The following is a 15858-nucleotide window of genomic DNA, read 5'->3' as shown; positions in this document are numbered from 1 at the left end:
ACAACATGTACATATATAATCAGAAAATCTACTTAATATAATATAAATAAAGGATCACATTTTTATTTCATAGTTACAATTATTACAAATCAAAAACAATTATATAAATGTGAGATTTATTAATTATTATTTAAAATAATAAACTTATTCACAGTTTTATTTGTTTAGTTGTAGTATAATAATTATCATGATTTCATTAAAAAAACAATAATTGATAGTGATAATTGAATATGTAAAAACTTATATAACTACTTAATTAATAAATTATTATACTTATCCTTCAAATGGTCTTATACAGAGGTGGACTGGGAATCGGGGGCGATTGCCCTTTTGCCTCCCTGGCTAGTTTTCTCTTTGTCTTTTACAATTATTTGGAATATTACAAGACATTGATTGCATTACGTAACCTATAGAAAATTTTGGAGAAAGGTATCTCATCTTAGCTATGTGTACCTATACTTTATTTGAGAGTAATCGGGTAATATCCATCTGTTACACGCAATACAACGACCCACTAAATTAAAGTATACCCACAGTGTACGAGGTATATCTTGTCTCTTAAATGGTATACTACAATTATCCATAAAATTGTACAATGATACATTTTTTTTTGGTTGAACAATAGTTTTTGAATAATCTTCATTTTTTTCTTTATTAGACACATCCAAATAACGATGTAGATATGATTTTTTTTGGCATTTCTTTATGGCTATTGGGCTATCTAATAAATGCCATCCAAGATTTTTTGCATAAAAAAGATTTTGAGGAACATACAATAATGCATCGTGTTCAAGATTGAAGTATAGTTTCTCAAGTTCTAGAAGACAATGAGGTAGATATGTCTGAAAAAAAAATAATTTTCTTATTATTCATAGGATTAAAACAACTAGATATTTAAATTCAGAATTTTTAAATAGTAATATTTTACATAGTTATAACCTGCATGAAAATTGAAATATCATAAAAACTCAAAGTACAAATGCAGAATATGTTTTTAAGTTTGTTTGATATTTCACAATTCACTCAAAAATTAAAGGTTACACACTACATTTGTTCTGATGACAAAAAATTTGATTTCTACAAGTTAGAAAAATAAAATAAAAAATATGAACCAGTATATATTGTCATTATTACTATTATTATGTTATCATTAGTTGAGATAATAGAATAATGCAGTTAATTATTGAAAACTAATAAAAGGTTGTTATGATTTTAAATAGGTATTTGAGTATTTATTATTGTAAATTATATCACATTTGAAACTGATTCTTGGTATAAGTGATAAACATTTTTTTTATCAAGTGCTTTAATACATTTTTAGGATTTCACCTAAAATCTCACAATTAATATATTTTTTAAATAATCTTGTTATGTACTATCCAAAAAACTAGAATCAACAAGTATACTAAAGTAATAACGCTGATTGGATGTGAAGGTGAATGGTACTGTTATACAATTTACATTAAAAACACAATACATTCAAAAGATAACGTAAAACAATTCACGCTTTATAAAAGTGTATTGTAAAAAAGACAGTTAGTAGATATAAATAGTAATAAATTCACTATATTACCAGTTCATTATATCTTGCAGATGACAATTAATATAGATTTTTCAGGAACATTATTTCAAATGGTAATCTTTTGAGGCCAGTAGAATCTAAATTTAAGTATTTTAATGTATTACAAATTGATGTCCTCGATATCCAATTTCAGAAGGTATCTTGATTAGTAGGTACCGCGTATGCTTAGCACTTCAATAGGTAAACGACCAATTCCTACAGGAATCGTTGGTAAATCACAGTTTTCCAGCTGAAGTGAAGTGAAATGTGTCTTGTTCAATACAAGCTTATAATAATAATGTGCTCCCGTAATTCATTGACCATGATTTTTCTCTTATAAGCCATAAATTGAATTATATCGTCTAAAAAATTTACATCAAGTGATTCTATTAACAATAATTTATTGGGTTTTTTGAACTCCAATTGTAACTTTCGACTATTAATATTTGAGTGGTACACAAATCTCCACATGGCAAGTTGTGGTAGATCATGCATGTCTCCATTAAACATAGGTAATTATTGATAATTATTTATTGTTTGTGTCACCACTCGCGATTTGAAAGCCCCGAGCGTAAGATTGCTTTAAGTCTAAATTTTGAATTGTAACATATGAAACCGTATTATATTCAGAGAACATAATTATTAAAATTAACGCGCACGTTTACAATTTATAAAAAATGAACAGTATTACTGACTATTGAGTACTGGTCATTATACCACAAAATTATACGGTCGACGTGGTGTTAGGTAGTGCGGTCAGGGCATCGGGCAGTTGGACCCCGAGATAACAGCTAATTTATTATCATGGAATTTTCATATACGCATAAATCTAGAACAACCAAAAATGCTAATGCACCAACTATGAAGTATAAACATTTTAAAATTCCCATTACAGTTCAATTTTTATCTTAAATTTATCTATTTTAAAATTAAATTATAAAAAAATATTTTATTTACGAGTTGTTTTCCGGAAAAACCGTGAGAGATAGGACGAAAGACGTAAGGCTTTAAGTTGGCCCTCGTAACGAGCTGCATAAGTTTTATGATTTTGATTTGTCAAAAACGTGGTATTACGACTTTTTAAAACATCGTACCTTGGCCAAGGGCTTTCAAAAACTATATATTTGAAATAACAACTTTTTGGAATAATGAAAAACTGTTAATATTGTATTTGTCTATTTACTTGTAAAATAATTCGACATCAATCGAAAATGTTTTTTTTTTTATGTAATGGCGAGTGGCAATGCTGTGCATCTTAAACCGGCGTCGGATGGTAAACTACGACAAAATTATTAATGTAAATTATACAAATAGTGAAGAAATAATAGATGGCAGATACGATATTATGTAAGATATTCACTTTATGTATTTCATCGATACAAAAAATATAACGATAAAGAATACCATTGTATAATGTACCAATAGACTGTGTTGCCTAAGATAGATAAATATAGTCTGGTCTAACCAGAAACGATTATTGTAGTTCGGACTTTTACAAACAAGATTTGGTAAATCTTAGAATAAACTATCACTGTTTGTGAGAGTCCGTAATATTTTAGGTACTAATTGTGTTATATTTTTTTCCTTGCTTTTTTGTATATCAGTATATCAATCACAATATTATATTACGATAACTTAAAAATGATATTATTATTATTATTATTTATGTATATTATATTAGGTACTACCATCAGATATATAATAATACGTATTAGCAGAGGCGAATGTAGAAATTAATTTACCTACTCTACAAACACCTACATACGTAAATTTACTGTTTGTTCTAAAAAATTCAAAAGTATTACCTAACTTTATATTTACTCGAATAACTAGTATATTCTATGCGATATCTCAAGGGATTAATATTTATAGACTTTAAGATTATTAAGTTGTGAGATTAGTTTAAAATTCAAATGATTTATAATTATTTACAAACTTAAACAGACACAAAATTTTATTTTTAATTTATTAATGGACTGTAGTTTGAATATGAACTTATTGTCATTAACACCATAATCTTGATTATAACACAAAACTAAATAACTATAAATAAAAATAAAATAACTATTTTGCATATTTATGAAAGGAATTTGCATATTTTATAGATTTTTTATCTATTCAATTTATTCTTAAAACATATAAATATATAATATAATTTATCACAAATACATTGATTTTTGTATTAAATATTTTATTTTTTTAATAAACTGAATCAATAAAGTATTAAAATCAAATTGCTTATGTTGTGGATCTCCTTTTCCTAATTGGGCTGCGTGTTGTCCCAAAGTATTTGTTTTCTTTTTCAAATGGTTCGACGGGATCCCAGGCTTTTGGGGGGTGACCAAAATTTGGGTCGCTGTACCCTGCTGTTGTGGTTGTTGGATCTGAGAACCAACTGCACCTCTTCTTCCTCAATTTTTCACCCATCACTTGTAAATATATTCATTAATTATCATTATTCATTTTTATGAAGTGATGTATAAAAATATGACAATATTACATAAGTAGGTATAAAAGCGATAGTTACTTGCGCGCCAATGTTAATAAAAAATAAATAATCATTTACATATTTCATATTTAAGAGTATGTTAGTGCAATATTTGTTTTTTCTCTCATACCCGCATGCAACATATTATGTAATAAGTTTTCACCTAAAATTGTTTTTTATGGCTGAGTTTAAACGATAAAAATCACAATGATTGCAATTGAAAAAAAAAATTTTCACATCTACAAAATAGTATTTTAATTGATGTTCCAATTTTAAATCTAAACAAAATGCAACTATATGAATAATTTTAAAAGGTATATCATTTAAATTTATTGTAATAATTAATGTATATATATAAACTTTTTTAAAGGGTTCAAATCGTATTAAAAAAAACAAGATAACACTGGACACATTACTAATTATACACAAAATGTTACCATCTCAGTGAAATTCTAACAACCAAAAACATGACGATCAAACGGGCACAAACTAACTTATTTAATTTTAATTTTTGTTATTTTTATTATTTTTTTTTTTTTTGATAATATTATTCACATCACAGAAGCAGACTTATTATTGGTTATTTAAATATTACAATTTATTAATAAAGGAACAAAGAATTTGTTCATATTATGACTATTATTTTCTAATTATTTATAGATATAAAAATGGAAATACAATGAGTATTTTAAATATCTGTTTTTCATTTTAAAATATTAAAAAATGCTTTTTCTCACAATTGTTAAATATTAAAAATATTTTTAAATGATTTATGAGATTTTTTAATCATTTGTAATCATTTAAATAATGTTTTTAAAAATATTATTTTCAAATAATATGAATCAAATGTATTTAAAATAATGTTTTAACATTTTATTTTGATTGGAAAAAAGGCCATTTGAACATTTTATTAACATTTATAAAATAATGCTTAAACCATTTTTAACTTTATTTTTAAACATTTAAAAAATATTTTTTTACTACTAGGTATAATATAAGCTTAAAATTAAATATCATTAAGTTTATATAATAGATAATATCCTCAGCATATTATATCATTTTATTACCAATTTACCATTATTATTATTTTTTATTTTTAGTGGAGTAAAATTGTGAAATATTAGATTGTAAGAAGTACTTATAAAGTATTTACAACTATCATAGTAGAAAAAAATATAAAAAATTAAAAGCAAATCAATAATATATAATGTTTAGAAATAATAAAACAAAATAAAATAATAACATTGGTAATGGTAAAATAAAGTAATAAGTCTTAACAATAAATAAAAATATACATGCACAAAAAATAATATCTATAAATATTTTATAACGATAAAGATTATAATTTTTTACCTTCTTTATGCGGGAGCTGATGCTGTGCTTTTTCTGGAATCGCGTCGGGTGCATCATTGGTCGGCATCGCCTGTACATGTACAGTGACTGCCATAATTACAAACAAGCTTAGTATGAATAATTTCATGTTGATGCAGAGCTGAAATGATACGAAAAATGTTATTGGAAAAATTCCTGAATAAAATATAAACGACAGGCAAGAGAGTATAAAATATGTCATGGGTCAAAAAAATAATGTTCGGAAATCGTGGAGTACTTACGTGTAAAAAATATTCTTGAAAATAAAGGTGACTGTTGAGACATAAATGGCGATCGGCGCTCCTACGCACCCCCTTTTATGCCCTGGCTGCGGCGGCGGCTTCTTTGGCGTCGAACTGGTGGTGGTGGTTTCCACCACCGATTACGCGTCGAAGGCCTATTAGGACAGGAGCCTACCGGATCTCGGGCGAACGGAAATTCTATTTGCTGAACTGCCCTCCGACCTTCCTGCTCACCCATCGATCGGTCAGCCCACTCAACCACCCTCATCGACAAGTACTGCGAACAAATACAGACATGCGCACAAGGTCAAACACTCTCACTAACACACATACATCTGTACAGCGGAGTTTCGGCGGTGGCGGCGGTGTTGGATGCCCGAAACCGGATGCCTGGACGACAAACGTCGAATGTAGAGTACCTACCTATATCAAATATAAAAATTTACGATGTATTCGAAATTATATATTTCAATAATATTTCGTAAAATGGAACGCGTTTACCCCTTCTCGACGTCTGACTGTACAGCGTTCACACGAATTTTCTAGTTTATAATATTATATATTATATTATATAATAGGATTATGTTAAATTATTATTATATACGTATATACATACACGGTTACACAGATTGCGGCCAAAAAAGTTTGACCGCCACTGGTTTATAATAATATATTAATATCACATTCAAAATATCCAAATCATTTAATTACCCATAAAAAGTTTTATACCATAAATTACACTAATTGTATTAATAAAATATCATAAGTATTAATATGTTTTGCTTGTTCGTAATCAGTCCCTATTTTAGTGTACAGTACATAAATGCATGTGTAATATACTGTGAACTAATAAAGTGTATACGTGTATTTACAAACGTTTTTAGTTTTTAATTATGTGCTAAACAAAATGTGCAAATTTAGTATAATTTTTAGTATGGTATTAAGTACCATATGACACAATATCACTACCGCAGAAATATAAAAACAGTCCTTTTATTCCAGTGGGTAAGTATAGAAACACCTCATATATTATATAATATATTGTATGGTGCAGTATACCGACAGAATCTTGGTGCCCGATGTTATGTAGACCCGCCAAGTACAACAATAACAATGTACCTACAAATGCCATTTTTGTAATTTACCTTTTACAGTATTCAGACGATGGCAACAATGATTTTTCTACGGTGAACATTGGACGACATGCGTTCTTATGGAAACTTTTTAAAATGGTAGGCAGGTCCTACTTAACAATATTCATTCTACGACGTGTGACCGTTTTCATTGTGCGTGGTATTTGTACCATAGCTCTTATACGTATTGCATTTTAGGTGTTATTGTTGCTTTCAATGTTTTCTACAGTGTCGTACGGCCCCTTAAGAATTCGTGACTGACCGGTTGTTTTAGAAATGAAACTATAACTGCAGGAAATTTATATTGAGATGGGTCGTCACTCGTCGCCTGCAGTGAGTTACGGTGGTTATTTTTCTATAAAGCCAAGAAAATGTTCGAATCTCACGTATTGCTCTCATTTTTCGACTTATTAGTTATTATTACCAGGCGGCCGGTGCCGTAACCCTAGACATGCAATCCCCGATGAGCGCATCATTTTAATAATGTGATAAATAATAATTTAATAATAATATTAGTTTAATGAAAATAATTATAATAATATTTTGATTTGCGCTTATTGCGCACAGCGCAAAAACAATGAATAAGATATTGTAATATTGCAAACCCTAAATTGTTAAATAGGTCTAAACCAATAAATTATTTAGTTGAGTTATAACTGAGAATTGTAATATTCACGTAATAAAGTGTATTGTATACTGAGTATATGGAGGCAACGAAATTATGACGTCACCCGTAGTATTTTTATTAATTATGGCTTGCTAAATAATTGTTATAAATATTTTTTAATGATATTTCTGTTTTCATCTTTTACACTAAATATTTTTAGTGTTTTTTTCCTAAATCTTAATGTTAAGTAATTATAATAGGTACATATTTCGTACATGAAGAAATAAAAACTATCGATAACGTTTGATACCTAGCTTGAATCGCATCATCTTGTCACTAATTTTAATACTTATATGCTTTAGATGTCAGATACACAAGTACTCAGTATAAGATAAAATATAAAATTATAAAATATAGGAATTCGAAATTCAATCGAAAAACTGCGTCGTATATGATATTAAAAATTTATTTTTATTTTGAACAAACACACACGGGGCCGACTGTGACAAACACCACCCCACACCACAATCATTGTGCGCGGGATTCCTATAACAGCGGGCACCTGTATTCTTTACATCAAAACATAATACTCAAAAGTTTAAATGCGCAGTAGAGATTGGCGGTCGCCTTTGGTGAGAAAAGAATGCCTACCCGAAGTATATCACCCCTGACTGAGCGGTGAATTTATTATAATTCCACAATTGTTACAATGTGGGTAGGTATAGTGGTACCCATCGAACCACACTATGTATAATAAACGAAGGCATTTCCGCTCTTTTATAATATAATCGAATGTACATTTTCTTTTTCACCATATAAGGGCATGCGATTTAAAAGATACCACATTCGTACGTATTGTATTATATTAAGTCCATTATTGATTATTTTTGACCGATAAAATACATTAGAAGACACCCGCCTACTTATTATTGTTATATAAATTGTAATAATATGTCCATTGGCGTCTATACAGAATGTTAACAAAGACGTCGTCTCTGCGACGCCACTGCAGACTTCGCCAAAATATGTTCCATATAGTATATTGGTGTTGAAATAACACCCTATTGTGTTGCCGTGTTGGTCGATTTTCGAACATGCGAAATAATAATGCATACCATCTGTTCATATATATAAAACTATAAATGCGTGTACAATACCTACATCCGGCCGTTAGCTTAACATTTTTTCTTAAAAATATATATTTTTTTCACGTGAAGAAAAAATACAGACTGTTTCATTATACAGAATCAAAGCAGATATGTACTGGACTTGTATTAAACACGCTATTAATTTTTCGTCTAATTTAAAATCATATAAACTGGTAATCACGGAATAGAAACATAAAAACGTATTATATTGTTTATACTCTGAAGGTCAGAAATGGTTTCTATATAATATATATATATAACTGTATAAGTTATAATTTTTGAAGTACATAGCATAGTGCGATTGGGTATATTGTATAATATTAATATTTATCAATATATGTATATTGTATATAGTACATGTTTAAATGTGTTTATGAGCACGATAATCTTTAGCAACAGACTTATTTTCTTTGTTGATTCTAAAAAGTGTTTTTATATTAACTGGGCCAAAGGCCACGGTGATGACTGATGAGATAATTCTATACGAGATCTGAACACTTTTGAACATATGTAGATAAAATGTGCACCACCATATGAAACGCCTGCACGTATTATTTTATTCTACCATCTACTGTATACTATACACATAGACATTTCGGAGTTAAATCTACAATAAATATGGGAGTTAAAAGTATATGCAGAGTATATGCAAAGTATATAAAGTAAATTTAATATGCATACTTATAGGAGGGATAGTACGATCTAAATGTATCAATGATTGAAATCACAAGCGACGTATTATGTTAGGTACATAAAGTACGTATATAATACAATATACATAATAAAAGTACGTTATAATAATATACATGACATACAGAATGCGTCAATATGACAGGCAGCGAGATGTGCGTTCAAATGACTGCAACGAATTGATCATACATTTCCGTTTAGCAGCAGTTGGAATTAAGTGTAAATAATGTTTATCTGGTTACGATGATTTCTACAATATAATACATTTATGATATTGTTATCTATTAGGTACCTTTTATATAAGTTTTTTTTTTATCGAAAACTGTTGTTAAATTTAAAGATCTTACAGATGTTTTAAATGAACATAAAACGAATATAAGCCGCTTTTACGTTATAAAAATAAAATCTATATTATCTTTATCTTCACCTAAGCTCTACAAACCAATGCAAACATATCGCGATGTGCAGCCATAAAATATTAACGGTTTTATACAATAAATATACTAGGGGTCGGTGATACTCGATTCCGGCGTATAGAAGGCGCCTTTCAGGTAATAATAAGGTGGTTTTATGAACATCGTTTCACCGGAAATTCAGTAGGGAATCAGGTGTCTAGAAATTGGTCACTAAAAATCTGATAAAGTCGATTTACCGTATTTGTGAATTATCAGTTTTTCTATAACTTAACAGTTATCATTCGGTGTAAAACTATAAAAGTTTTTCCCATCGCATGACGTTCGTGAAGTTGGCCCTTACACTTCATTAAAACAAGTTTTGCATAATGCCAAAATTTTGCAAGTAATTAGCAAGAATTTGCAAGTCCAGTCCCAGAATTTGCAAGTCTAAAACAAAGAAGTTATTAGGGGAGGAACCAAAGAAGGGCTAACTTCACGCAGCCCTTACTTGTTGTCCGAAACCTTCGAAACCGGTATCAAAACACTCGTTATAATTAGCAAGAATTTGCAAGTCCACTCCCGGAATTGGCAAGTCAAAAACCTCACCCCTACGAATTTTCAAAGTTTTCACCATTGCCCAATGTTAAGTAATTTTAATTGAATTCTTAATTATTATTTATAAACAGCTATCCTATACTCAGAATAGCCTATTGTGTATAGACACAATAAAACAATGAAATACTTTCGCAGTTATACTTAACGCTCACTAGTTTATTTTTAGAATAATTTAATATACTAGGTGAAATATATTTACAATTTTGGAATGTTTAAAATACACTCTAATATTTTGGGAATGAAATAAGTTCAATTAAACTTTAATTATACTAGATTGTATGATAATAATGTTTATATTTCCTCACTTTTTTGTATATTATATATTTATCTATGTATGTTTCTGTGATAAGGTTATTTAATAACATTTACATTTCAAACATGTGTAAAAATATTAAACTATCATTACACATGTTACGTAACTGACATCAAACAATTTGTAACTGAAAATTTTCCAAAAAAAATCAACTTTCTTCTCGGACAGTCAACTTAACATACCTATTCGTATAACATAAATACCTAGAATCTACCTGATATTTTATGAAAATCTGTCATAATTGCGCATAAATATTTATCTTTGATTTTGTTTGGCATGGGATGAATAGACATGTTGTCCAAGGCATATCAAACTAAACTAATGCTGTAAAAAGAAATATAATCATAAAAAAAAAATTATCCTTTTATTATAAGTTTTATAAATAACATTTTACAATTTTATGACATTTTTATATACATTATAAGGTGAGGGTTTATATTTTTTATAGATTCTTTGTTTCTTATTTTTTGTATTTTGAGTTGTAAATCGTTGTGAAGTTCCCAGCTGCCATTATATCTTCTTATATATGTTACGTAATGTCCAGCAACATAGTGAATGATTGATATTAGGATTTACCTGTTAAAGTCAAATATGTTAAATGATGCTTACTGTGTACAATTTAATAAAAATAATGTAATCTTCATTCGACCAAAAAACATATATATTAAATATCAAGTAGCCAATGCACAAAAACAGATTAAATCATTATAATGATGATATAAATGCAATAAATATATGAAAAATACATTTATTATAATAATTATTTACGATAGATTTTTTTTTTTGTACATTTTTAAGATGTAATAAAAATAATATTCTATACTAATATATTTTAGATAATAAAATAAAATAAAAAAATACATCTTAAATCTTTGCAATCCCATCTTTTTTCACATTTTTTTTAAAATTAATATAGGTAGTTCGTAAATTTATATATTTTTTCTGGTTGGGATGTGCGTGAAATTAAATCTTACTTTACAATCAACAATGCATTTATTTTATATAATTATGGCTATAACTAATAATTAGCTAAAAGATATATTTATAATTCTTTGACATATAATAATAATAAAAATAATAATCTTACTTGGCAGTTATTTTTAAAATAAAAACTAAGTTTTTCTTTTATATTTATTTGTTTATTTGTATTATTATTATTTATGTTAACTCAGAATTATATACTTCAATTTAATTAAAAGTCTAAAGTCTTAATATTCAATTTCAATAAATAAATATATAATATATAAATACTATTTTTATAGAATTATAACTTACTCAGTGTTTTCAATATTTATTTGCTCTGGAAAATCTGTTAATTTTTTGTCATTGCCTTCATTGCCATATAAATAATCAGCTTCAATAAATAAATGATTTTGCAGTATTCGATATGTGGTTTTGAATCCTTTACATTCCTTATTATAACAGGGCTCTGATTTTTTTTTTTATGTAATTCAGGAGAAGTTGTGTGATATGTGGAAATCCGCTTAAATGCTTATTATTTAAAATTATTGATGATGACGACAGTATTTTTTTGTTTGTGCAATTCTTTGAACGTTCAATATATTGGACAGAACTAGGAGCAGTATTTAACAAATTGTAAATTATTTTAGTGACGTTACATACAGCATCAATATATTTGACAGCAGGAATATCACCCTCTACTTTAAAACAATTTAATAATAATTTAAGTCTTGCCACATAAATTTCCTTGCTTCTTCCATGTAAAGCTATCATATTCGCCATCATTAAAAAATCATTATTGGTCTGTTCTAAAATTGCTTTATATGTAGGATAATCGTTATAGGCGACAACTATAGTCCATACCACGAGAGAACGCATACGGCTCGCGCATCCAAATGATCGCGCTCCGTCGTTCCGAGGCCAAATTTCTCCCACCATACCACCAGAGAACGCATACGAAAGTCAGCTGATTAGTGTATACAGCGGCTCAAACAATTAAACTATTACGCGCTCGCGCAATCACGTATTCACGTATATCAGTTGATGCGTATTTGGAGCAAAAAAAAATTTTTTTTTGGTTATGAAATTGTAAATAAGTATTTTATTAATTGTATTGTAAAAACAATATGTACAACAATTTTTACAAATAATAAATAATACTGCAGTAATATAGTCAAAATATTAATTAAAAAATATATAATATGTACAAAATCTTACGATTGATTTAAAAACAATATGTACAACAATTTTTACAAATAATAAATAATACTGCAGTAATATAGTCAAAATATTAATTAAAAAATATATAATATGTACAAAATCTTACGATTGATTTAAAAACAATATGTACAACAATTTTTACAAATAATAAATAATACTGCAGTAATATAGTCAAAATATTAATTAAAAAATATATAATATGTAGGTACAAAATCTTACGATTGATTTAAAAACAATATGTACAACAATTTTTACAAATAATAAATAATACTGCAGTAATATAGTCAAAATATTAATTAAAAAATATATAATATGTACAAAATCTTACGATTGATTTAAAAACAATATGTACAACAATTTTTACAAATAATAAATAATACTGCAGTAATATAGTCAAAATATTAATTAAAAAATATATAATATGTACAAAATCTTACGATTGATTTAAAAACAATATGTACAACAATTTTTACAAATAATAAATAATACTGCAGTAATATAGTCATAATTAAAAATATATATAAACTGAATTCAAATTAAATCATTTTATAATAAATGTTTTTTATTGTCAAATGATTTAATCGGAATCGAAGTCTGAACTTGTGTCACCTGTAATCGTTAAGACATGTGATCCTTGTTCTTCGTCCAGAAGTTGATCAGATACAACATCAATTTTCCAAAATTTCTCTTCTTCTTTTATCACATGGGAAACAAAGTTTTCCCACATACCTGGAGTAACCCGTTCTACGCCTTCTTCCAATAGTTTACGAACATCTGGTAATTTATATGTCGTATTATTCATACGGACATAATTTTTTACCGATGACCACGCGAGTTCTATTGGGTTTAATTCGCAGTGATATGGGGGCAAACGTAACACCGTTTTATTAGCAGCTTTCGCTAATTCATCTATTACATATAGATCGTATTGTGGCTTTAAAACTTGAACACGTTCCAATAATTGGGATTTAACTTTTGTATGATCAACTACCTCACCTTTATTTTCGAGCCAGTTGATAATATCTGCCTTTTTCCAGGAGATAACGGGGCATGGGTCCATCTTCACCGAATGATAAGACGCATTGTCCATGACGATCACGGCATTTTCATTCAATAATGGTAAAATCTTGTTGAACCACTCGTAAAAAGTATCACCGTTCATTTCGTCATGGTAATCTTGTGTATTTTTTTTCGACTCGAAGCATAGGAGACCGCCAGCAACAAAGCCGTCTGATGACCCGATGTGCACAACAATGAGCCGCTTACCCTTACCAGACGGTGCCTTTTGTCCTGTTGTAAGGCCCCGTAGAAATGCGTCCCTTGTCGATTGCACTGTATTGTCCACCCATGTACGTGTTGTAGTTTCACCTGCGTTTACCCAGGTTTCATCCAAATAATATATTGGTCTACCCAACTGACGGTAATGCTTAATGCTTTCCAAATATCTTCGACGCCAACATACAATATCATTGCGTTCAATTAACGCGCTATTCCGAGACTTACGAACATATTCAAAATTCAGATGTTTTAGTACTCGGTACAAAGACATTTTTGAAAAATCCGGCAAACTATCATCTTCGTTTATTGCTGTTAAAATTTTATTTAATGTCGGGATTTCACGGTTGTGCCAAAACTGATGTACTTTTTGTCTGATAGCATTTTGGTTGAACTCGTCAATTTTATCTGTCACTTTCGGTCTAATTTTGGTCTTGTTTGGCGATGTCACGATTCCTTTGTTGCGATATTCTGACAGAGCAATGCTCACAGTCCGTTGTCCGATACCACATTCTTCGGATATTTTTTTTATCATTTCTTTCGCCGTCAATTTTGGCCCATCTCCACTTGATTGTTGTGCAATTTTGGTTTTATACAAATTGACAATCATCATTTTTTGACCAGATCCAACAAACTAAAAATAATAGTTATATTATTAGTATAATATAATACAATATACTATATTACAAAAAAAAAAAATGGTACAGTATAATATAATACAATGATAATAGTTAAAATAATGCTTACTTTTCCACGAGGGTTTTTTTTCATTGGAGAACCGGCAGTTCCTTGTTGGATGGCTGTGTTGTCACTACCTTCTTGACTCATTTTGGATAAAATAAATTAACGTACACAATAGACAGTCAAAATAAAACAGAACGCAAACACTGGCGCAAAAAAAAAATTAAAATAACTTAAGATACTTGGTAAAAAAAACACAAGACAGTAACGTAAACGACGCGCGACGTACGAATCAACAGTTGTCAGTTGCGTAGCTAATAACAATCAGCCTGTATACACGTGCGCCAACCGAAAACCGACCAGCTCCGATAGCAATCGACTTGTTTCGGCTTAAGACTGCTTAGTGGAGGGGACACTCGTGCGCGAAAATGACGAGTTTTGGTCGGCCGCCGTATGCGTTCTCTCGTGGTATGGACTATATCCCAACTATGACTGCATCAAATGAACAAGTATTTGATATTATATAGGCAGTCTTTTTAAAATGACAAGTGGATGAGATGTTGCCGTTTAATATTAATGTATTTAAGTGAGATCTCATCCTGGATGCGTTAAGAATACGGTCTATTTCTGGACACGGTTCCATGTATTTAGTAGGACGTTTTCTATTTGTGTCTTTTTCTATTATGAGTAGTTTTTCTGACTTGAATCCTCTCCATTCTTCCTCTTCATCCACAGTTGCTTTACCGATAGAGGATGAAGAATCTGACAAAATTTCATTCATATTAGTATTCTCAGACCTCAGTATTCTCACCTAAAGTATAAACATAGTATCTTCTGTAAAGTACTATATTATTTAAATTTGTGCGTTATATATATATATATATATATACATATATATATATAATATATATATATAACAGTATTATATACCACTAAAATATTTTATATTGTTTACTGTAAATTTGATAAGTATTTTAAGATTCGATGTAAATAATTTGAATTTTACAGCCAAAAAGTTTTTTTAGAGGAAAATAAAACTAGACGTGAACTGTTGAACATTTTATAAAAAAAAATTAAATCAAGTAGGTACCACCGACCGGAAATTGAACGTAATTTAAGCCTTAAATTATAAGGTACTTCATGAAACTATTGAAAGAT

General features: G+C 28.8%; 2 protein-coding genes and 1 pseudogene across 2 annotated transcripts; all 3 read right to left on the bottom strand.

Moving 5' to 3' along the window:
• Nucleotides 1-64: 64 nt before the first annotated feature.
• On the bottom strand, nucleotides 65-2056 carry LOC132925604 (uncharacterized; annotated as a pseudogene).
• Nucleotides 2057-3758: 1702 nt separating this feature from the next.
• Nucleotides 3759-5779, bottom strand: LOC132927681 (uncharacterized). Its single transcript, XM_060992262.1, has 3 exons — nucleotides 5663-5779; nucleotides 5403-5541; nucleotides 3759-3990 (listed from the first exon to the last, which is right to left on the bottom strand). Exons 2-3 carry the CDS (start codon nucleotides 5527-5529, stop codon nucleotides 3800-3802), a joined length of 318 nt encoding a protein of 105 aa, XP_060848245.1. The 5' UTR covers nucleotides 5530-5541; nucleotides 5663-5779; the 3' UTR covers nucleotides 3759-3799.
• Nucleotides 5780-13083: 7304 nt separating this feature from the next.
• Nucleotides 13084-15155, bottom strand: LOC132926734 (uncharacterized). The gene is made up of 2 exons (XM_060991127.1): nucleotides 14767-15155; nucleotides 13084-14653 (listed from the first exon to the last, which is right to left on the bottom strand). The coding sequence occupies exons 1-2, from the start codon at nucleotides 14845-14847 to the stop codon at nucleotides 13322-13324; spliced, it is 1413 nt and encodes a 470-aa protein (XP_060847110.1). The 5' UTR covers nucleotides 14848-15155; the 3' UTR covers nucleotides 13084-13321.
• Nucleotides 15156-15858: the final 703 nt, after the last annotated feature.

The sequence above is a fragment of the Rhopalosiphum padi genome, chromosome 3, assembly GCF_020882245.1.
Source record: "Rhopalosiphum padi isolate XX-2018 chromosome 3, ASM2088224v1, whole genome shotgun sequence".
In the NCBI taxonomy this organism is placed as follows: domain Eukaryota; kingdom Metazoa; phylum Arthropoda; class Insecta; order Hemiptera; family Aphididae; genus Rhopalosiphum; species Rhopalosiphum padi.
Note: the sequence above shows the minus strand (reverse complement) of the source record. Positions and strands in the feature narration are given on the sequence as shown.

What these genes read in the sequence shown, in the direction of transcription:
- LOC132927681 (XM_060992262.1), bottom strand. Translation starts at nt 5,529, where the DNA reads ATGAAATTATTCATACTAAGCTTGTTTGTAATTATGGCAGTCACTGTA. An exon ending in TCAGCTCCCGCATAAAGAAG is followed by an intron (nt 3,991 to 5,402) that starts GTAAAAAATTAT and finishes TATATTTACAAG; the next exon opens with TGATGGGTGAAAAATTGAGG.
- LOC132926734 (XM_060991127.1), bottom strand. Translation starts at nt 14,847, where the DNA reads ATGAGTCAAGAAGGTAGTGACAACACAGCCATCCAACAAGGAACTGCC. An exon ending in AAAAAAACCCTCGTGGAAAA is followed by an intron (nt 14,654 to 14,766) that starts GTAAGCATTATT and finishes TATTATTTTTAG; the next exon opens with TTTGTTGGATCTGGTCAAAA.